This window comes from Bemisia tabaci, chromosome 2, assembly GCF_918797505.1.
Source record: "Bemisia tabaci chromosome 2, PGI_BMITA_v3".
NCBI classification, from domain to species: Eukaryota; Metazoa; Arthropoda; class Insecta; order Hemiptera; family Aleyrodidae; genus Bemisia; species Bemisia tabaci.
The window spans coordinates 7,918,516-7,942,103 of NC_092794.1; the positions used below are offsets into that span (position 1 = coordinate 7,918,516).

Sequence of the window (23,588 nt, forward strand, 5' to 3'; positions counted from 1 at the left end):
CAATCCGTGAAGGATTCATGCATTCTTGTAAGCGCTATCCGTTTTACGCTGACCGCAACGACCGCACTGTGTTTGAAGCAATGCGTGAAGTATTCGTGCAGTCTTGTAGGCGCTAATATTTGTTACATGCCGATCGCCGCGCTGAGGGCTTCTCCTTTTCATCTCAAGTCCTCGTCGTCATTTCTCTCTCAGTCGCGCCAGCACCGTTCCTGGCCAAATTGCGTGTTTGGTTTCTCTCGTAACTCGACTTCTTGAGGGTGCTGTCACTTGTATCACTAAGAGACGACAAAATTAGAAATTACTATACTCCCAGGAAATGAGAGATTTTGTAGCCTTTTTTTGTTTGCAATTTTGTTTTCATAAATCCGATTTTTTTATACCTACACTTTAAAAAATTGCAAATTTTTGCCGCCCCTCAGATTTGCCGCCATGGGCCGCGGCCCATGTGGCCACCCCCTTAATCCGACCCTGGTAAAACGTCACCCATCTGATAATGTCTTATGCAGATCACAGGAGCACGTAGGTCATTTTGTTCGGGAGAAGGGGCCTGGTCCCCCTACCATCGGGGAGTCCTGAACATTTTTGAAATAAATCTATTTGGACGCATTTTGAGGCTTCTGTGATGCAAGGTTCCATCAATTTCTGCAGATAAATTACACTTTTTTTTCATTTCCAGCACAAAATATTTCCGAATCGTTGCATCCAACACATCTGTAAATTTTGAAAATTGAAATTTTAACCCTATTTAGATGCATTTTGAGGCTTCCATGCTGAAAATTTTAGAAAATACTGACTGAATTGAAATGGATAATCATCCTCGACGAAAGTTTTTTCCCACCATCCAGAATTTCTGGGGGGGGGGGGGAGGTGTAACGAAGAATTTCATTCTCCGTTTTAAGTTTTTCCCCTTCTTTTGTAGACCAAAATAGCGACAGATGTGTCACGGCTTGGCGACATCGCGCCACGACGCCCGGTGACGGTACATCAGCTGTTTGAATAATGAAAAGAAATGGAATACTGTTTCTCCTTTTTTTCTCTCTCGAAGATAACTGCGAAATCAGGGTTTTCCGTAGATTTACCCAAAACGAAAAATTGTAAAAAATTCTAAACTACTATAAACTTCTGTAGGAAATTTTCCTACATCCATTTCTGTAAATTTTATATTTTAATTAATTTTTCTTGTAACAAAAATTTTGCAACGAATGTCGAGATCGTCTTTCAATAGCTTCAAATCAATCTGATAGCCCTCTAAAGCCAAACATTGTTCATCACCCTCTCCTTTCCGAATGGTCACCTCTTCTCTCATCTATCCTAAATATTTCTCGACTTGAGGTGCACGTTAGTGAGTGACATCTCGTCGAGCCCTCTGTCCATTCACTTTCCTCTTTTCTCTTCTTCTGCGCTGAGGTGCACGTTAGTGAGTAGCATCTCGCCCAGCTTCACTCCTCCTCTCCTCTTACATGTATCCTGTAATTTCAAGCCTTGAGGTGCACGTTAGTGAGTGGCATTTCGGCTTCCCTTTTCTTTCATTATATCGTAAATTATTACTATCATAATATTTTGAGTGTAGGATCCTCACAAACTTAGCTAACGAAAGGAAACATTCCGGCAACTACAGTAACGTTGGCGTATCTTATACCAGAGGACGTATGTGCCTCTGAAGAAACGGGATTTGCCTCGTTACAGGGGGGAGGCAGCTTATACTATTTTCAATTCCAGGGGGACCAGGCTCCAGGCTCCCCTTTGTACGCCTATGTTGCGGATACTCCTGATTTTTTTCCACTGAAAAAAAAATTCACGGGCTATATAGACATACCGCCCGTTCTGGGCTGAGGGGCCTATGGTTTCGGGTGCTGGAACCGTAGTTTTGACTGCTGTTGGTACTACACCCGGAACTTTCGGCCTCTGAGTCCGGAACGTGGACGATAAGTCTATATTGCCCGCAAGCACGGCTTCCACGGCCGGAGTTTTTTTTCAGCGTCCTCCGTCTGATTTATTTCCTCTTCGCCACGGAAGCTCTTACCGAACCGCAAAAAACCTAGGAGGTCCCGGTTCGATGCTGAATCGATTAGTGCATTTATCAATCAATACACCAGACAGAGCTCTCCGAGACGGGTTTAACAAGCCGGTTCGAACCTCAGAAAGGCGCCGACCAATTGAACCTACTTGATTCGTCGCAACTCATTAGCGGAACCGATTCGCCGCCCGAGGGTCAAGGGTGATAGGGGTTCCTGTCACAGCAGACTTAATCGTTGTTTGCCAGATGAGATTCCGCGTCCTCCTCCTTCTTTTTTAGACAATTGATTCCAGCTGCATATGAGTCCGTCGATGCTTAAACGTAACTAGTCTGTTCCCCAACGAGCCGCGAACTCCGTAAGGGTCCTTATGTTCTAGGGTTCACTGAATAATGGACATGGTCGCGGTGAACTTCCACTGATTCGAATATGAGCCGCGGCAACTATTAATCGATCATTCGACGCTGCGTTGTCGCGCGGGCGTTGAAATGGATTGCGGGCTTGCGATGCGATCCTGCCCAGGGCACTGTTCATTCCATAGACAGCGCTCGCGATGCGCAGTGGTCGCGCTGAAGTTCTTGTATCCCTGCGTAGAAAGAGTACTACTGCTGTTACGCCTCGTTGGCGAAATTGACCAGCCAAATGACTGCGGGCCGATCATTGAAATTTATAGACAAAGAAGACATTAGGAGTATAAACAGAGCGATCCTATTGGTTTAAGTGGGTGGTTCTTACAGACTAAGGGGGTAAATGACGGACTAACTATCGGGCCTCTCGACTCTCTCGTGGGTTGCCGTTAGTTAGTCTACGAACGAATATTTCGATATATTTTTTTTTCTTACAAAAAAAACTCAAGCAAGTAAGAACAATTTACAGGTCATAGGAATAAACGTCGCTTGTTTAAGAAAAAAAATCTCTTCAGTGTTCTTAACGAAAAATTTACGAGCTGTTTTCATTTTGATTTTATTGCAAGTATCTCGGATACGCGTGTTGCATATTCAAAACTTGAAAGCGCTCTTGCCACGCAAAGACTATACTATGATTTGATTGTTGTGATTGATGCCACTATTCGTGTTCCACAAATGTGCGTGTTGCATATCCAAAAATTGAAGGCACTCCTTCTTCTCTCACCTCATCAGAAATGCACGAGAGTTAAAGCTGGTTGCGTATAACGCCCGAATAACAGAGGGAAATTATTGCCATCTCAATCCTTTCACAACAAAAAGCGCTGCTTTTTGATTGGTCTACAAGTTTCAAGCTTTCGCGGAGCCTTCGGCTCAGCAGTATCCAGGCGTGAATGAACGATTATTATATTTCCCCATTTGAAACTATGGTACAGAATCGATTATTAAGGTGTTCGTTGCGAACTCCCTGTTTGTGGATCCTTTTCCATATAGGTTTAAATGGCAGATCAATCTATGTATCATAAAGCACAACACCCAACCAAGGCTCGATGTAAACAAACAAGATGACGACAGAGTTCTATACGTAATGATGATTTTTTAAATTCAAAACTCATAAAGAAGTTCTGAACAAATTTTGGCGGATATTCCAGCAAAAGTACATTTTTGTCAGTAAATATCATTCGTTCTTCCTCAATAGTACAAATTCTACCAGATCGCGTTTTTTTTTTTCATCAGTCCTTGAGAGCCTTGGGAAAAAGTTGTGAACCAATCGAAGAACTTCATGCTGATGGTAGTAACCTGCATTAAATAGGTGCTCCAGGTCCCAAGTGGCACAGGTTGCACTACATTGCATTCGCATCATACAATTTTTGTTACTGTATTGGAGTGTCTTGCATGTTGCCTGTTCGCTCATTGAGGGGGCTCATTTTGTTGAAATTCATCGCAATTACATGCATTGTAATAAGTTGCAATTTTTTTCTCGTATTGCAAATTGCCTATCTTCTTCACACAAGGAGTTAATTTTTGATCGCTCAAACTTGGCATTTATTTACGAAACGATGGAAAAATATCGCACTATTTAATTTAATTTCAAAATTATTTCAACGTTTCCATTACTTTGTGCTCTTTGGGGTGCAATCATTTTAAACCTGTCCGTAGCCACAGATGTTTTCGCGTCGAGCGCTGCCGCTTGAACTGTGGCTTCATTAAAAACGGCGCGATTTGATGATGATCGCGCGACTCCGTGATTTAGCTTTTATGACGTGACGCACAGTGAATAATTCACGTGCACGTCGTTAACTCACTGGCTCTTGACGAGACGGACGAGGGGCAAGCGGGGGAGGTCATGAAAGGGAAGTGCAAGATCGTAAGTGAATAATAACTGGATAATTCTAGTCGGTGCATCTTCACCATGAGATGCCGTCTGTCACTTTTCCTCATAACTCACTCCGTTGTTCCGTTTTTCTTCTTCTTTTTCATCATCTCCTCATTCGTACTGAGAAAAACCTCCGGTTGTAAAATCCGTACCACAGGCGGATCCAGACACCTCGAAGGGGGGGGGGGGAGGGGCAAACGAGGGGTCGGGGGGCTTTTTCGGAAAATTATCGACATTTTACACGATCTAATACACAGTTTGAGCCGATTTTTTCATGAATAAGTACCAAATATAAGCGTCCTCCCGTCTTCTCTCCTCCTTTTATTCTTGGTTTTTATTTATTTCATTTTTTTCTCCTTTTTTTCTGCGAACGGGGGGAGGGGGAGGCGTAAGTCCCCCACGGCCCCCCTTAGATCCGCCTATGACCCATTCTTACAGGCTACATAGACACACCGTCCGTTCCGGTGGCACGAAGGTCGAAAATTCCAGGTGTCGCACCCGTGCTCCGGTCACTGAACCTGGAATGGACGGTTAGTACGTCTACACAGCTTGTAAGTACAGCTTTCAAGGCCAGAGCTTTTTTTCAGGGCATGAATACATCACGGACTTCAATATTATTACGAGTATTAGCGGACCATACCGTTAATATACATATTAACTACTGCTGTGTTACTGTTTACCTATAGCACCACCACACTCTCAATTATTTTTGCGGTAATGAAGATCTATGTTAGTTCGTGTTTGCTAATTTATGACACAAAGTCGTCTTAAGTTTTTCAAGTTTGTGTTCATTAACAAAATCAACGTAGAAGACTTTAATGGAGCCATTGTTTTTATACTAATCTAATGTTTTTCAACACAATTCAGTGTGTTATGCTGCTCAGTGGCGTGGCGTGCTTTGCTAGATCTATTGATCTGCCGATTAAACCTATGGAAAAGGATCGACAAACATGTTGTCCGCAACGAACACCTTAATGATCGATTCTTTACCATTGGTTCAAATGGGGAAATATCGATAGTCGGACATTCACACCTCGCCACTGACGTTGCTATGAACTTGGTGCTCAGCACTTGAGCTTCAATTTCATTTAAACGTTGAGCACGTATTCATACAGTGACAATTAAGTAGATTCCGTTTGGCTTTTACTTGACTGAATTTACAATTGATTTCTCGCGATTTTTCTACAATACTTGAAATACCTCCACTATCATTGCCACTAAGAAAAGCATTTTGGAACACAACCATTTGAAGATTATCACCAAAAAACAGTAAAATACATTATGCAAGGAAAATTTTTTATCGTGACAATATAAATGCAATTTTTCAGTGTACACTTTTTGCTTCCAAAATATTAATTTAGATTAACTATAGTTCATATCATTGATTTGTCAAATAGACACGGTTGACCGATAATCATGCATAACTGGCTTGTTTAAGTACTCTGGGTCTCTCGTTTCTCCACGAGAAGGTGCAAAACGATTGTCGGAAGAGAAAAAAATCATCATTATGAGGCACATTTGCGATACAAAAAGAGAGCATTACGATTCTGATCTGTCTACATTAGCATGCTTATTTATCTCCTTTTAAGGCCTGTCTCTTAGGGATTAATTTTATCATGCGAGGCTCTTCAGTTCAAGTGCTACCTCAATTAAAGAGGAAGACGAAGGGTGAAGAGACCGAAAATACGAAAAAATACTTGACCGAAGTTAAATGCATCGAATATTTTTTTTGACAACGAGCGATTCACATGCGGTCGATTATAAGTTGGTCTAATAGTTCCTCTCAGAGGACGGCTCTGTAATCGACCAATCAGTCGATGAGTTCCATTGGCGGATCCAGCAACCACTGCTTTTCTACATTTTAACCTATGGAAATTTATCGATTCTTGGAGGGGCCAGGTGCCCCGACAAGAATCGATTATTTAACATAGGTTTCAATGGAGGAAATCCGATGTTGCCAAATTGCTGGATCCGCCCCTAAGAGTTCTGCATTTTAGGCATTCTTTCGTCAACGTCACATCAAGTTTAAGTATGCGCACACTGGAAAAAAAAAAGAATCTTAAATTTGCCGCCAATAAATATTTCTTCTTAAATCAAGAATTTTGCTGCTTAATATAAGCTACTTTTTTGCTTAACCCAAGCATTATTTTTCTTGAATTAAGATAAAGTCAGCTCTAAGCAAGATAAAGAAAATTCTTGGCGGCAAATTCAAGAATTATCATGCTTGATCCAAGCTCCTTTTTTTCAGTGTAGGGTATTCACACACAAGATTTAACCGAGAAACACTGGAGAGTAACTTTGGAAAAACGTTCCGAGCGAATATCGGAAGCGGTGGCGTGGCTTGCTTCGTAATATATACAGAATGATCTGCCACTTAAATCTATGGAAAAGAATCGACAAATAGGGTGGTCGTTACGAACACCTTAATTATCGATTCTTTATCAGAATATCGATAATCGATAATTCACGCCTCGCCACTTCTCGGAAGTCGAAAAACAAAAGGAATTGCAAACGTACTTTTGGTCTAAAATGTTTCGTGGTCAAAATTTGATTAAGATTATCTGACTTACTTAACACCAGAATGATGCCATGTCCGGAGATTTTATAAAAACGGTGATGGCTAATTGGCACAACTCAGCTTCAGACGTTAACTTGACTGTCGGTTTTTAATTAATATGAGTTTCAATAATCTTTCTACCCTTGAAATGATTTTTTAAAATACTCTTCCGCAGGCCCGCCACAAGGGGGGGGGGGGGGGGGATACTGGGTCCCTGGTACCAGGGCCCGGGCACCGGAGGGGGCCCGTGTTACCCGTGAAAAACCACTACGAATTCACATGCAACCGTTGTTTCGTAAGAAAAAGTGAAAAATTCACCCTAAAAATTTCGCAAATGGTGAATAGAATTTCAGAAACACGCTGGGGCACTGTAGAATTCTTCTTAAATTTTCAAAGAAGTATACTTCTTGGAAAGTTTCTACCTATTTTCAAGATTTTCAGTACAGAGGGATATTTTTAGTAACTGCGTTTCATTTTCTCCCGTCGTCAGATGCTAAGAGTCTCCAGTCTGCGCATCTTCGACTTCAATGGCTCATGGTTCAACTCCCTTGTCATAGACAAACGAAGGGGGAGTCCAGGGGGGCCTGGCCCTCATAGAACTAAAAATAGCATCATATGCCCCCCCCCAAAAAAAAAAAATTTCCAGATGTATTGTATGCAACAATTCGCAAGTATTTTGTGCTGAAAGTAAAAAAAAAAAAAAAAAACATAATTATTCCGCAGAAATTGATGGAAAAATTATTTATGGAAGCTTCAAAATGCTTCCGATTAATCGTATAATTTCTAAAATTTCTCGGGGATGCCCCTCGGACCCCCTCCCCCCTCCGTGCTTGTGGCCCGGACCTTAAAACTGGTACCAGCGCCCGAGATGGGATGTGGCGGGCCTGCTCTTCCGCCATTATTGGGTCCTAGAAGACTCCATTCAGCCGAAGATGGCTGATTGTGAGTCAATGAGAGATAGTAACCGCAGTGACCATACTCTCCCTATAAAGGTACTCTGCAACATTAGAGGCTATTTACGTAGAAGAGAGTGTCTCTTGGCAGGTTTTCGGACCTCAGTTCAGGTGACTAAACATTAGGGTTGTGTTCCTGGAAAGGAGAACTTTAGAGGGCCGTTAAAGCAAAACGTGAAAACCCACGTGAGTTCCTCTCACCGGTTGCATATTCGGTAGCTCATAATTATTTCACAAATATTCATCGAACGTCCAAATGTCAACAGGAAAGAAATGTGTTTGTTTTCGTCCTTTGAATAAAGGAGTCAAACGATCGCAACGCGTAGCTTGTTGTGGCCCAACTGCTGGAGGCGTGGCCGTTTGCCAAAACCGGTTCATTATAATTCGTGATTTGCACTCATAAATAAAGTTGCCTATGCTTCTGGCCACCTGAAACACTCATCGAAGACACCAAAATATAGGATGGACGTGAGATTCCTCGGGGGACTACCAGATGAACGTTTGACTTCCAATTCCGTTCGCAGGAGTAAAAAGTTGATTTTTTGTTTTCACTCTCGGGCCTTGAAGAATTCGGACGAGTAACTGTGAAGATGCTCATTTCTGGAGGAATTTTTCGACCAAATTTTGGGAGAAATAGTGTAGAGTTCGAATCTTGAGGAAATAAAAAAGCCCAGAATAAAAAAATAATGCCAGCTGATTAAAATATTGTTCAAAAAAGGGTCTAGGTACCTCATTCTTTAGGACGGTTAAAGAACTTTTTGGATAAAATATCGCAAGTTTTATTTCATCTATTATAAAGTAGTTAATTTATACATGATTTCAGGTCAAATAAGCGGAAGGAAAGAAAGAAGCATCAAATATATCCTGCGAAAAAAAACTTTCTTCATTAAAAAAGCGAGTAGAAATTTCTTTCTCGACATATTTGTCATTTCTCACATAGCTTAGATATGTTCTTCTTGTGAGATAAAAACATTGTAAGCGATGCCATTGTATTTCCTCCTTGCAAAACGCAGGCCAATTATGCACCAACCTGATGCGGGCTGTTTATTGAAATTGATCGATAAGGAGAAAAGGGGAAAATGGAGCGATCCTATTGGTGGAAGTGGATGGATGCAATGGACAAAGGAGGTAAATAATAGACCAAAGAACGGCGACCCACGAGAGACCCTACTGTTAGTCCATCAATTTCCCCCGTAATCTATTACAACCACCCGCCTCCACCTATAAGATCGGTCCATTTTTCCTTCTTCCTCTTTGTCTATAAATTTCAATAATTAGTCCACTGTTAAAATTTAGACGCTAAAACTGTTTCGTTTTTTCTCTTCTTTTCCTCTCCCTTCATTATCCTTGTTCATTCTTCGATTTTGTTCTCCAGCTATATCAGGGGGGTTGGTACCATACAGAGACAAGAGACCCTCTTGTGGGAAGCTTTTACTTTCGGGACTTCAGCATTTTACCGTTGACTTACCTACATGGTTGATGTTCGACAACGTGTTGGCAGTTTCATTTTGCAAACAAGCCGAAATTGGTCGAAGTTCGGGAAACTTGTTTTGCTTATGACATCACCCAAAGCTCGTCATCCACCGTGTAGGTAGGTCAAAAGCCGAAATTAGAGTGATGACTGTTGCTCCCATATAATTGTCCATAAGAAATTTTTGAATCCTCGAAAGTAAAAGCTTCCATCCACCTGTCGTCAAGAGGCCAGTGGAGGGTCTCTTGTCTCTGGTACCACACCACTATGCAGCGGCAACGTTCTAAGCGTTGCGAATTATGTTTTCATTCCGATTTATTTCAGCATCGTTGAGTTTTCAGATTATCTAATGCATTGTTGTTTTTTTATGTTTTTAGTTTATGCGAGGTGTGATCGGGACTTTAACCCGAATCAAAGTTTCGGATGAGGACATAGTGGACAGCGACGCGCCGAAGTTGGCCCGTGTCCTTGACCTGTTCGACCTGACGTTGCTCGGAGTTGGGACCACACTCGGGGTGGGCACCTACGTGCTTCCGGGTGCCGTCGCCAAAAACACCGCCGGTCCTGCTGTCACCGTTTGCTTCGCCATCGCTGCCGTTGTCTCCATTTTGGCTGGTAATCATTTCACTAACAGATCCAACTAGTATAAACTCAGCTTTTTCGTTCCACGTGGGTATTTGCAATGGAGAATTTGCAGGTGTCTGAAATTTGATGACCCTGGTAAAATTTGGCGATAAGAGCTGCGTTTCAAAATACCATAGGAATTCTTATAGCCGGCTAAAGAAGGCTACAGAAAATCATATAGCTGGCTGTAATGCGGAGAAAATCGTACGGCCGGGCTATACGCAGCGATAAAAAATTATGCAGCCGGGCTATAGTTCCTATCGCCGGGCTTTACACTTTATCGCCTGGCTGTTGCTTTTTCGCCATCGATTATTAAAGGCTATAAGCAATTGTGTAGAAATGTGTGTGCTTTGGAAATCATTAAGTTTGATACGGAACCACCTTAATATTTACAAAACACATTATATTTTCCTTTAATACATATTTTTTTTTCATCAATTAAAATGAGAATAATCCATACAGGATGTGCAAACATTTCAAAATCATGAGTTGAATAACGCTGACTCCGCCAGATTAAATATTAGAGCCTAACACAAAGCGGAGCGGCGACGCACTGGCGCCTACAAACCTAACAGGGATACTTCACGCATTGCGCAACTCGTGAAGTATCCCCGTTAGGTTTGAAGGCGCCAATGCGCTAGACGCTCTCGCCAGCCCCGGCGCGGCGCACTATGGTCCCAATAGCCCGATGTAAGCGGCATTAAATCAGATATGTATGTTTAAACCTCGCAACATGAGTTTTCAGGGGTTTTTAGGGTCGCTGAGTGCAAAAATGCTAATATTCTTCAGGAAAAATCCAATTTTAACATTTTTATACTTTACATAACTACTGTGGTAATATTTTGTTCAGAGCCCTTAAATTGAGGCTCGCCTAACAAGTCGACGCGGTGGAGCAGTGGACATCGCGTCTCATAAATGTTCTTTAAGTCCCGGGTTCGATTCTCGGAAGAATTTTTTTTTTTATAAGTTTAAAAATTAATTTTGCATTGGATGGACTATAAGAAGCTAAAAGTAGAGTCTCGTCAAACACTCCTATCAAGGGAACTTGAAAAAGACAGCTCAGGATAATACTTCAACGTTTCATGGCTCCAAAGGCCTACTTTCAAGTCCCACCGATCAGCCGTTTGAACTTGTTTTCGTCTGCCAAGCTAAACTTAAGCTTAAATATATCCATTTTGATAGATTATTTGTTTGAAACATGGGTAAACGTAAAAAAAAAAACGTTTACGGGACCTCAAAGTGGCTTCCTAAGACAATTTCATTGCTCGGGAGCCTTACTTTCAAGTCCCACCGATCAACCGTTTAGACTTGTTTTCGTCTGCCAAGCTAAACTTATGCTAACATATATCCACACTGATAGATTATATGTTTGAAACACTTAAAACGTCAAAAAAAAAAACTTTTACGGGGCCTCAAAGTAGCCTCCCGAGGCGATTCTTTGCTGTTCTTGAGCACAAGTTTCAATAGGTCCCGATCAACCCCATCAACTCGTATTATTCTGCCTGGGCAGATTTAGGTTCTAATGCATTCGATTTGCGCAACATCTTATTTTTATTTTTTGAAGTAGAACAAATCAATATCATTTCTTGAAATTTTCACAGAGTTTTCTTCGCATGAAGAGGAAAAAACCACGGAAGTTTTCTAGAATCGACGTCGCGTATTTCTCAATTTAAAAAATAAGGTATGACAGGAAAGTCCACAACATCGCAAACCGAGATACGTGGTCTGGTAATTTTACCGTCGATATGTTATCTGTAATACGACCACGGTCGCATCTGTAGGGTCAGAGAAATTCGGAAAGAAATAAATCATTTTAAAATTATGATGAATTTGTCCCTTTCTACTGCAAAACTGCAGCTCCGTACAGCCATTGTAGCAGTATGAAGACAACCAATTAGCATCCGTGTTCGATGACGATTTTTTTCTCAGTGTTGAAAGTCAGGCAATTGCTATGTATTCTTACTTATTTATTCTTTTTATCTGTTAAAAGCTTTATGTTATGCTGAATTTGCTGCCAGGGTACCGAAAGCGGGATCAGCTTACGTCTACTGTTACGTCACAGTCGGCGAGTTTTGTGCATTCATAATAGGATGGAATTTGCTGCTTGAGTTTGTCATTGGTAAGTTCAAGGTGTTTTAGATTTTTACGACTTATCAATTCACGCGGGAACCTGTCAGCCATTAAGAGAGCCCCGCTCCAAACCGACGAGAACGCAACGTTATGTGTTCATGAGGCTGGATTTTCCTTCATTTGACAGAGTAGGCAACACGAGCTCCAGGAATAACAACAGAGGAGAGGTATTTAAACAGCGTATGCAGGAACTAGTTGTCATGATGTACAGCATGAAGTAGAGCGAAATTGCAAGCAACAGTGATGGGATTTAAATAAACAGGATGCAGATGTTGGTGTAAACCATTCATCTGCAGCGTGGTTTTATTATACTAATCCTATAATTTGATTGATCTTATAACCAAGAAATGCCCTTTTTGCCACCCAGCGCTTCAATTGCAACTTTATTCCGCAAAAATCAAGTTTATTTCAGCGCCTTCAATTGAAAGAATAGGCATCATGCAACCACGACTAAAAATCCGCACTGATACAGCAACTTCAATCCAATTTCCCTCAATGGTGAACTACGCCAAGAAAGTTGCAATACATTGACGATGCGGCCGCTAGTAAGTACCGCTACATGCATCAATCAGTACTATTTGGACGGATACCTCTTTTGAGCCGATCTATCATTAATTTGTTTGTTTACCTTGCAGGTACAGCAAGTGTAGCGAAAGCGTTCACCGGCTACGTCGATGCACTTTTTGGGGGTGGCTACGCTTCCATGATGCAAAGTGTAATGCCGATGCATGTTTCCTTCCTAGCCCAATATCCAGACCTCATGGCTCTGTGCGTCGTCCTATTGTTTTCACGTAAGTTGAATTCGGGCGCTCAACTTTTTTCTATAAAGTTCACACACAGTGGCCGTTCTCGAAAATTAGGACAACACAGTTTTTTCTCCATTTAAGTGTATGTAAGACAATCGATTCATAGTGAGGCAGCTTGCCTCGCCTGAAATCGATATTTTTAATGGAATTAAACGGAGGAAAACAGTGCTGCCAATACAACAAAATCGCCACTTTTTCACACAAGGAGCTTTGAAGCACGTTTTGAAGCAAATAACTCGGAAAGTTAAGTAGACTCTTTTAAGCTCGAAAGAGACATGGGTGGCGATCTCGATAACGCTATATTTCGTCCATTTAAAGGCAAATATAACAATTAATATTCATCTAAACGTGCTACTTCACCGAGAATTCACCGAGAGTCGATCGACAAACCCGTGAATCGATCGAATCGACACGGGATTTTCAATGATTTGCTGATCGAATCAGTGACAAACGATTTATGTGGATGGGTTCACGTTTTTATTTTTCGATTAGTTCATGCAGATCGAATCCATACCTTCCTAAATCGATCTGATCATGTCCGATAGACGCATGTTCATCTGTAACTAATTGTAAGCGATATCTGTATGAAGATATCTATACGTACACATATTTTTTTTTATTCAACCTTTTTTTTCATTTATCTTTTAGAAATACAATATTTTGCACAATGGTCTCTAGTTAATGTCACTATGCTTTTTGGATTTTTTTCAGTTTTGTTGGCCTGGGGTGTCAAAGAATCTACATTCATTAACAACATCTTCACGACCGTAAACTTGGTAACGGTTGTCATCGTAATTTTCGCCGGGATTTATGTTTGTAAGCGAATTTTTACCTGTTTAATGTTTCATTGAAAGGGCGCATAGGAACGCAGAAGTTTCTAAAATCACCCCAACGTTATACTTTAAAGTCTCAACAGAATTTAAACAATTTATAAGGCTAGAAACGTGACTGCAAGTCACTAATTACTCGCAGAATTTGGGTGTTCTAATAAATGTGTCCCCGCACAGGGTTTCATTTTCGGTCGAACGTTGTTGACATACAGAGACGACTTTGCTAGTTGGAAACGCCGTTTTTACTCCATTTAAAATCCATTAAAAATATCGATTGTAGATGAGGCAAACAGCTTCTCCAAGAATCGATTGATTTACACACGTTTAAATGGAGGAGCACGGTGTTGCCAATTTTCAAAAATCGCCACTGTTCACGTATGAATTTGTAAAATTCTCTTGCGAGAACGGGGAGGTAAATTCTCACAATAATTAATTTTCAACATTTCGGAGAGAGGTCGTGCAAACGGCGGTGCGTAATTCACCTTGTGACGTTTATACGTGTCGGAGAAAGTCAGATGAATTTTGTGTACTTCAAACTTCTGACTGAGCGTCTGATTTATTCAGACTTTGCTATGATTACTGTTGGCAGCCAAAATGAGCAACTGGTTCATTGACCCGGCGATGATCCCTCCGGAACATAAGGCAGCGGCCGGGAAAGGAGGCTTCATGCCTTACGGCTGGTCGGGAGTCTTGGCGGGGGCCGCTACCTGCTTCTATTCTTTTGGCGGATTCGACTCCATTTGCACAACGGGTAATTTTTAATTATTTTTCAGAATAAGTCTCTGTATTTGTGTTCAGCGTGCCGTTTTCAGACATTGGCGGATCCAGCAATTTGGCAACATTGTTTTCCTCCATTTAAACCTATGGAAACGTATCGATTCTTGGAGGGGACAGGTGCTCCGACAAGAATCGATTATTTGACATAGGTTCGGATGGAGGGAATACAGTGTTGCCAAATTGCTGGATCCGCCTCTGTTTTCAGACTTAAATGTTATCGGAAATGGCTACCGCCTTTCATAACCATCGGAGTAGTAAAATATGTAATGATATTTAAAATGTGAAATTTCTCATGAAATATGACATTTCAGATTAAGAAATATTTAAATCGATGGCCAAAGTGGGAACCACGTACCTCCGTTTCAGACTTAGTTCCATTTTCTCAGCTACTTGTCATTTTTCTCGAATTTTGAGATCACAATTCTGTTTTTGTTCACAATTTCGACAAACAAATTCAACTTGATAAAGGCGTAGTTTTTTTAGAGGAAAAATATAGCATTCGATACTGATATCGAAACTACACTCGAATGCGATATTAGCCCTCTACAAAAACCACGCCTCTATCACGTTGAATTTTTTTGTCAAAATTGGTATGTGAATTCTGTAGTATCCTGACAACAGAATTGCGATCTCAAAATTCAAGAAAAATGACTAGTAGCTGAAAAAATGTTACCAATCGATGCGATACATCGCCAAGGTAGATTTACACAGGTATGGACAGAACTTAACAACTGGCCTCTGATTGGCTCTCCAGCGGCCCCTTAACGTCAGCCATTTTGAATGTTTTGATTATTTTGATTTCTTATGTTCGGTTTATCGTTTGTCAAAATTTTGTGGGATTTTTTGCACAATTTTGATAATGCGATATTAATTTTAACGTTTAAACGCACAAACGTTTGAATGTTAATTTGATTGTAATTTAATTAAAAAACGGGCCCCTTAACCTACGTCACGTAGTCATGTGACACGTACTGAGGCTCATGGGAAATTTTCAACTTTTCCATACCTGTGTAAATCTACCTTGATACATCGCATGTCGTTTTGACACAAAATATGGCGTCCATCGAATCACGTTAACATGGGTTTGGAGAAATGCTCTGGCGCCTGACGGGCATCATGGCTAAAGACACTTTTGTACAGTATTGTTCATCTGTTACCCGTCGTGTGACGAGCAATTCGTCCGTTTTTACACATGTCTGTAATCTGAAATAACCTCACGTGCCTCATCAATCATGGCAATTAACTTGCATTGAATCAGGGTAAACACAATCATCTTTACTGCGGTGAATGAACTAGGTAGTAAGTGATCGATTGTCATCAATAATTACTGTAATGACGCAGTTTGTGTTCTGGTGGAGACCTCCGTCTTGTTACTTCGTGTATTTTGAGATGCATTGTGAACTGACGCATGGAGTCATCCCGCCAATGTTTGAACATCATGCAGCTATAGTTTTTTACTCCCTCATCAAAAAATTGAGGATCGGAGTCATAGTGTGGAATAGTGGCGGGGTGTGAATGATCGATTATCGATAATTCCCAATTTGAAGCTGTGGTAAAGAATCGATTATTAAGGTGTCCGCTGCGAACACCCTGTTTATCGATCCTTCTCCATAGCTTCAAATGGCAGATCAATCGATATATAGCAAAGTACGCCTAGCCACTGATGTGGAAATGTAAGGGTGTATGAGCCACAATAATGGCTAAACAAAGAAAATTTCACAGGTGAAGTGAATCCTTTTATTTTATTAGTATTATATCGATGGTGAAACTCCCTATGCGGTGTTTTAAAATCTCCGCTCCTATTTAATTTTCTCAAAATAGAAATATCAAGGAGGATTATCAAGGTTATTCCTTGAAATTTACACAGAGTTGTATTCAAACAGGGAAGAAAAATCATGGCGGTTTTGAAGAATCGCCGTCGATTAGTTTTCCATTTAAAAAATAAAATACAACAGGAAGTCTGAAACGTCTTACACCGATGATTATAAACCCAATCCTTCTAATGATTATAATTTATAAATCGAGTTGCTGAACAATTAGGACCTTTTTAGAGCAACTCGAGCAAAATTTTTTATTCTTCATACATATATTATTTTAAAAAAAAAAAACATTCAAAGTAATAGAAAGAGTCAAATTCAATCTGGTTTTAAGGGTAATGACGCTTTTCTTCAGAAGGGGGTGAAGGGTCTGGAGAGGATGGCATAAAATTAGTACCTCAAGGAGGAAAAATAGTCCATTCCAAAGCAACAGAAGTTTGTGCACGATAAAACGACCTTTCATTTGACTACCTACCTGAATTGACCCAGTTATAAAGTTTGAGACAAATAATATTGAATTTCAATGGAAAGTAAAAATAAAAAAAAAGATAACATCGTGTATTTTACGTGATGATACATCCCACTGACAACGCAACTCCATACATAAACTACGTTGATATCATCTTTAGTCGAAATCTGCCGTAAGTCCAGGAGGTTTAAGATTATTGGATCGAATTCGATAGTGGCCCGATGTATCGTTTGGTTCAAAACAACATAACATAATTTCAAACAAAAAATTCAAGATTGCAGTTTAAAAAGCTGAAAATGAGAAAATTCCCAACAATTTTACCTCTCATTTCCATTTGGTACTCAAAAGAATAAAAAATCTATCACAAAAGACCCGTTTCCTCAGATTTCTAAATTGTCTTTTGAGACTATGTATAAATGTTGAATCAATCGATATCTATACAATCTTACCTTTTTGATGTATCGAATACGATCTATGGACTCTTAACTTTATAAGATTATTGAACTCTTGATTTATCATTCCTTTTTACCATTATTTTCAGGCGAGGAGGCCAAAAATCCACAAAGAACCATCCCTTTGGCTATTGTTATGACACTTGCGATTGTGTTCGTTGCCTACTTTGGTGTATCCTCCGTTATCACGATGGCGTGGCCTTATTATGATCAGGTGAGTAAATAATGACAAGCCTCAATACTGAGCCTTTGAAAAGTAGCATGTTTAAATTGTTAAAAAGCACTCTGCTAGTAGGCAAGGAAAAATTTTGGTCGTTCAATTCATGAAAATGGAAAATTAGGAAATCCTAAAAAAAAATCTTACTTCGAAATCTCTAGGAACAGAGTCTCTGTAAAACGAAGGATCTACTATTTACCCAAGTAGCAGTGATCGCGATAAGTTTTGATTGGAGAACGTATCGCGATTTTATCAATGTCGATTTATTGCGGTATTATCGAATTGAAAATTGCGATTTCATCGCATAAATTTGCAATGAAATCGCGATTCTATCGACAATGATATTGAAGTAAGATTTCGATCTTATCAAACGCGATTTTATAGAGATAAAATTGTGACAAGATCGAGGAAAATCGCTCAGATGTTGATGATCCTAGTGATTAAACAGCCAAGAAATCGTGAAAATATCCCGATTTTTTCGTTGAAAAATGCTACTTGAGTAAGTTATTTTCCCCTGGTAGAATTTTGAAAGGCATACCGAAAACGGAGGAAATAAAATTCCTTTTCAGTAATGCTAATTTTTTTTAATTTTTTGGCCTCATAATTTCCCAGAATTTTATGATCTCCGAGAATCGCTGGCCTCTCTTGGATGGTTTAAGGGGGGGGGGAGGGGGGCGCACCTTAAATTCGAGTTTTCCGCCAAAATTTTGAGACTCCAAATCCCTCCCTTTCTCCTGAAAACCTCTGAAAACCCAAATTTTAGGAGCAACCTCCATCCCCCGTCCTAAAATTCCCAAGAGAGGTCAGAGAAGCTCGGAGACTTAGCAGCTATCATTAAAAAGATTTATATTCAGAGTATATTGATTAGATTTTTATTTATTTTTTACAGCATATTGACGCTCCATTCCCATATGTATTTGACAAGACAGGACTGCACGCTATAAAGTGGATCGTAACAGTCGGCGCCTTGTTTGCTCTGTGTACCAGGTAATTGCAACAATTGCTATCCATGAGTAAAGTTTTGCACAGTCCACTCCTACATTTCGAAGTCCACGCAATCTGCGACACGGGAAAAAAAAAAACCGTGGTCGTATTTATGCTAAAAAAAACTGCGTAGAAATGAATTAAATCAAATGGAACCATGTATGCGCAGGATTTTATTCCTATCTTTTATTTTATTTTATTTTTATTTTATTTTTACATAACATACATAAAGCCACCATATGGGGCTATTGTACTAGTCAACATGGTATTTAGTTACAAAAAAAGACGTTAAAACAAATTTATCTTATAATAAATTTATAACCTGCAATAACAGCAAGTTGGAAAACAGAGAGAGTGAATACCGTGAGTTATCAATACTAGAACATTAAGTTAGGAAGTTAAGCAGCGGTGAAAAACTCAGAGAGATCTCGAAAGGATTCAGCCAAAAGAAACGATTTCAAATGTGAAAAAAATTTGCTGATCTCTGAGTTCTTAAAGTGAAGTCTAATATTTAGAGGGAGAGCATTGAACAGCTGAATAGAAGCAAACTTAACACTGTTTTCAGAAATTTTGTACTTGGTGGAATTGTTGGGGATGAAGAAGTGTCTGCTGTTGTAGTTGTGTGTGGGAAATAGATCAGCCGGCTTTATTATTTCTCCTTCTACTGCATATTTAATACATTCATAGATGTATAAAGAGGTCACTGTAAACAGTCTCTCTGATGACATTATTTCTTTACAGTCACTTCCATATGGTTTGTTGTACATAATTCTAATGATCTTGAGGTGTTCTTTGGAAACACGTTTTGTAAAGCTACTCCTGCCCCATACAGCGATTCCATAGCGGATGTGAGACATTACATTAGCATGGTAATATAGGAGCGCAGAACTGAGAGAGGCAACTTTCACAAGATTTCTTATTGCCCATTTGCTCTTTTGGAGTTTTCTAATTATATTATCAATCTAATTCGTTCGTATCTAGTGTCTTTCCGCATAAACTCGCCCAATTGTAAAACGATTTTTGCTCAGAATGAGATGACTGTCACAAAGTATTTTATTTCATTTCGTGAAAAAGATTTTGCGAATGTGCATCGGTCAAACTAGATTGAGTATGCATGCACCGTAATTTCTAATAACTCAAATACATGCTCTTTCATCTCTCTAAGATACAGAAAATAATTCAGAATAGTACGCGATATGGTAACGTCGGAAACCAAGCTTTACAATAAATGGATTACATTTTGCAACAAAGAACCACTATCTCTGGCTCTTCCATAAAAGCACCTTTCTGCTTAAGGAAACCAATGACATATATGTTGTTTCTAAAATGACCCAGAAATAGTGGTTCCTTATTGCAAAATTTATTGGTGTGACGACCACCATTTTACAATGGAGAAATAAAGCAGAAGGCTCATTGGGATGGTCATCCTTCCTTCAGAGATAAACCCGATTCCATATAAGGCGTAATCTTATAACTTTACGACTTATACTCTTACATGGAATCAAGTATTATCACTGGAGGAGCGGTTGTGAGATATAATTGACGAAATACTCTGAAATTCACCCTTAAAGTGAAAATCCAAGTATTTGGACAATTATACCTGCTGAAATGCAGTGGGAGAGCAGAATCAGAAAACTGATTAAAAATAAAAATTTAAAAATTCAAACATTCATGCTTTTTACGGTTTTTACGATCGAGATTATTTCAAGTTAAAAAAATACAAGAAGATTGGCGTTTTACAAAATTAATTAGAAAATTTTGAAAGAGGTGAAAATTAACGAATTTTGAAAAAATATTGAAATCGTCTAAAATGACAAGATATAAGAAAGAAAAAAGAAAGGTCTTTCGACGATTCACCAAAGATGTCCGGGGTTCCATGTTCCAATAATCGTAAGTGTCCAGAGTCCAGAAAACAAGAGAGAGAGTTGTGGTCGAGCCGAGGCTCTCGACCAGAGTCCCCGTTCTCGCTGAGCTGAGGCTCCTCGTAAGCCCACAGATCAAGTCGATAAAAAAGAACGAAGTTTATCAAAAAAAATAATGAGCGCAATTTAGTAAAGAGTTAAGCTCCTTATCTAAATATCTCATTGGGTAATCCAAATATCTCTTCATGATGATGTTACTCAAATTACTCGTAAGTCTAGTAATGCTCTAACCCTTGACGTCCTTAAAGATTCACTTAGAGCGGTTATGGGACATTTCGTCAACGATTTTTTGTCCGCGCACCTGCTTTTTCCAGTAATTTACGTCCACGCGTTTTTTCGGCACGGGAGTTTTGGTCCACGTGCCAGTTGAGACCCAAAGTTAATTGGCCCACATGTAAATGCAAACGACAATTGCTCACGACGTTTTTGGATGAAAATGTATAATGTCTTTGAAGAATGAGGGGTTGTTTGTTTTTTTTTGTTTTGCCTGTTTGGTCCAACGGAGAATAAATAAAGTTGAGAGTTTTGGTAAAAATGGGGGAGCGTCAATTCCATGAGATAAAATTCACTAAAACTCTCTACACCTCTTTGGTGTAACAGGACGTTCAATTTCGTATAATACTGTGCAACACCTCTGTTGTGAAATAGTTGCTTCAGGCGCCGCCGCACGGCGGGCGGGCGGCCAGCGCGGAACGCGCATTGGCGCCTACAAACCTAAGTGGATACTTCAAGCATTGTGCAATGCGTGAGGTATCCACTTAGGTTTGTAGGTGCCAGTGAGCCTCTCGCGCTGGCAGCACGCCGCTCCGCTCTGTTAGGCTTTAATATTTATACTCGCATAGTCAGCGTTTTTTAACTCATGATTTTGAAATGTTTGCACACTCTGCATTGATTATTCTCATTTAAATTGATAGGAAAAAATAAGTATCAATTTATCAAAGGAGAATAATAATTTAATGTGTGTTTTTTTAAATATTTTTGGTTCCGTGTCAAATTTAATGATTTGAAAAGCACTTTAATTTTTTCTTTCACATTTTGTGCTTTTATTGTGCTGCAGCGAGGTGTACGCGCAACGAAACGCTCAAAATTTGACGCATTTGACTCTAAAAGATCGATGTGCAAATGGGTTAAAAGTAAAGATTGCGTGCTTCTTGGTTTTTTCCCCTCTTTTATTCATTTTTGCAGTTTCTGTCGGCACAACTGCGGCTCATTGAGATTAATGTCGCTTGGAAAAGGTTTTACAAATATTTGTCACGTTTTGAAAATATGAATGTTTTCAAAATGAAGTTATAATTTCGTAAAGAAAAAATTAAAAAAATAAAAAAAGTATCTATGCATATAAAAGGTATATTGTACAGCGAATATTTTAAGGATAGAAATAAAACCAAATATTTACCAATGACAATTTAAAAAGATGATTCAAAAGGAGAAAGTAATAACATTTCATTTAGAAAATGAGCAACCATAACAACACCTCCGCCTCTCTCAATTGCATATTGTCAATATAATTTTACATACCGACTAAAATATAACGCTTGGACCTAGTCGCTGTTGCTTATTTTGCGCGTGGACGTAAGCTGCTGGACGAAACAGGTGCATGGACGAAAATTCGTCGACAAGATGTCCTGAAACCCTTAGAGCCGTCCCGAAAGGAAGTTTTCCTTCTCAATAGTCTATATTCTCATGCTTCTTATTGCAATTTTACAGTATGCTGGGAGTTGCTTTTCCTCTGCCCAGAATCCTATACGCCATGTCATCAGATGGTTTAATTTACAAGTTCTTTTCCCGTATAAATGCGTACACACAGACTCCTGTGTTAGCAACTTTAATATCTGGCCTTTTAGCTGGTAAGTCATTGAAAATTTGTATACTTCAAAATGTATCATTTTTATTTTATTTTTCAATCTATCCTTTATCAAATTGCGGATATCAAGTTTAAAGAAAAAGAAAAAAGAAATGACAATAAAAATAAAGAATAAAAAGAATCATAAAATCAAAGAATCTGATGAGTCTAGGTGATCTTGATGAAAAACAATAAGGTACCTCGTCAATTCGTCCCACATAGTGTCTACTTATTCCAATTAATAAAAAAAAATTACCAAATATGCAGAGAAAAAGTACAACTATGATATTTGTAATCAAGCGGAATTTCTTGTGATCGCATGCCGCCAGTTTCATTCCGGGGCAAATAGGATTCACTCAATTTAAAATCAGTCCAAGAAATACATCATGCAGAGTTTTAACTTACAGCGTGTGCTATTTCGATATAAGGAAACCAACTTGTTGACATAATTTAAAAATGACATAACTGCTCTTTATTTCTTTAAGTTCTTCATGTCTCTGTAGTCGGTACTACTTTCCAGATAAAACTTGTATACTTAATCCAAGCAGGTGCTAAGTAATTGCAATGTGCATGCGATTTTCCAGGATGTCAAAATATTTTATTGCCGACACAACTAAAAAAACTTGTATATTCAGAGGATTTGCCTCCTTCAAATTAAGACAATTTTCTTTATTCCTGCAGGTATTATGGCAGCAATGTTTGACCTGACACAGCTAATCGATATGATGTCAATCGGTACTCTGATGGCTTATTCAATTGTTGCTCTGTGTGTGATTTTACTGAGGTTTGTAAAAACGAATTCACCAAGTAGACGTCACTGTAAGCAAAAGGTGTAAATCAATGAAATTCTTGAGATATATTTCAAACCATTATATGTGCGTGAGGACGCACGTAGAAATTAATACTTCATCATCACTGCAAAGATCCTTGCTATAATTTTGATTTATTATTTCATTATAATAATTTCAACATTATGCACCATTTTCATATTTTATTTTTAATACATGCTTTTAAAAAGCTACACACAATTCTTCTGAAAAGTTTCTACGAAGTTACATAAATGATCTTAAATAAAAGTATCGAAAATTTCGATGCGATATTTTCGTTTGCTCTATTTTCTTTTTATGTAGCCAATTAAAAATTAAATACCATCCGAGCTTCTGGATCGTTACAATGAGGATACATATTTTCCCTTTAATTATGGTAAAGACTGGAGCAGAAAGTCAAGAATGATGGTACTCAGTCATACAGCATTCTTACTGCCCTGCGCCCCTGCATGCACAAAAATGCGAAATCGCATTTCCCGCCAACTGACCGACCGCACTGTTTGGCGCAATGCGTGAAGTATTCCCATAGTCTTGCAGGCGCAAATATACGCCGGTCGCACTGTGTTTGGCGCGATTATTCGAATTCCGGTTAGAATATTCGCGGCATCGAATAA

The 23,588-nt window shown here is 39.3% G+C and overlaps 1 protein-coding gene across 1 annotated transcript in view; it reads left to right on the forward strand.

Annotated features, from left to right (window-relative positions):
• Window positions 1–23,588, forward strand: part of LOC109032870 (high affinity cationic amino acid transporter 1) — a 45,287-nt gene that overhangs the window by 15,133 nt on the left and 6,566 nt on the right. Inside the window, exons 2-10 of the mRNA XM_019045194.2 lie at window positions 9,654–9,891; window positions 11,891–12,019; window positions 12,666–12,821; window positions 13,548–13,652; window positions 14,256–14,417; window positions 17,271–17,395; window positions 18,288–18,385; window positions 22,012–22,151; window positions 22,829–22,931. Coding sequence (XP_018900739.2) covers window positions 9,654–9,891; window positions 11,891–12,019; window positions 12,666–12,821; window positions 13,548–13,652; window positions 14,256–14,417; window positions 17,271–17,395; window positions 18,288–18,385; window positions 22,012–22,151; window positions 22,829–22,931 — 1,256 coding nt within the window. The remainder of the gene's footprint in view (window positions 1–9,653; window positions 9,892–11,890; window positions 12,020–12,665; window positions 12,822–13,547; window positions 13,653–14,255; window positions 14,418–17,270; window positions 17,396–18,287; window positions 18,386–22,011; window positions 22,152–22,828; window positions 22,932–23,588) is intronic.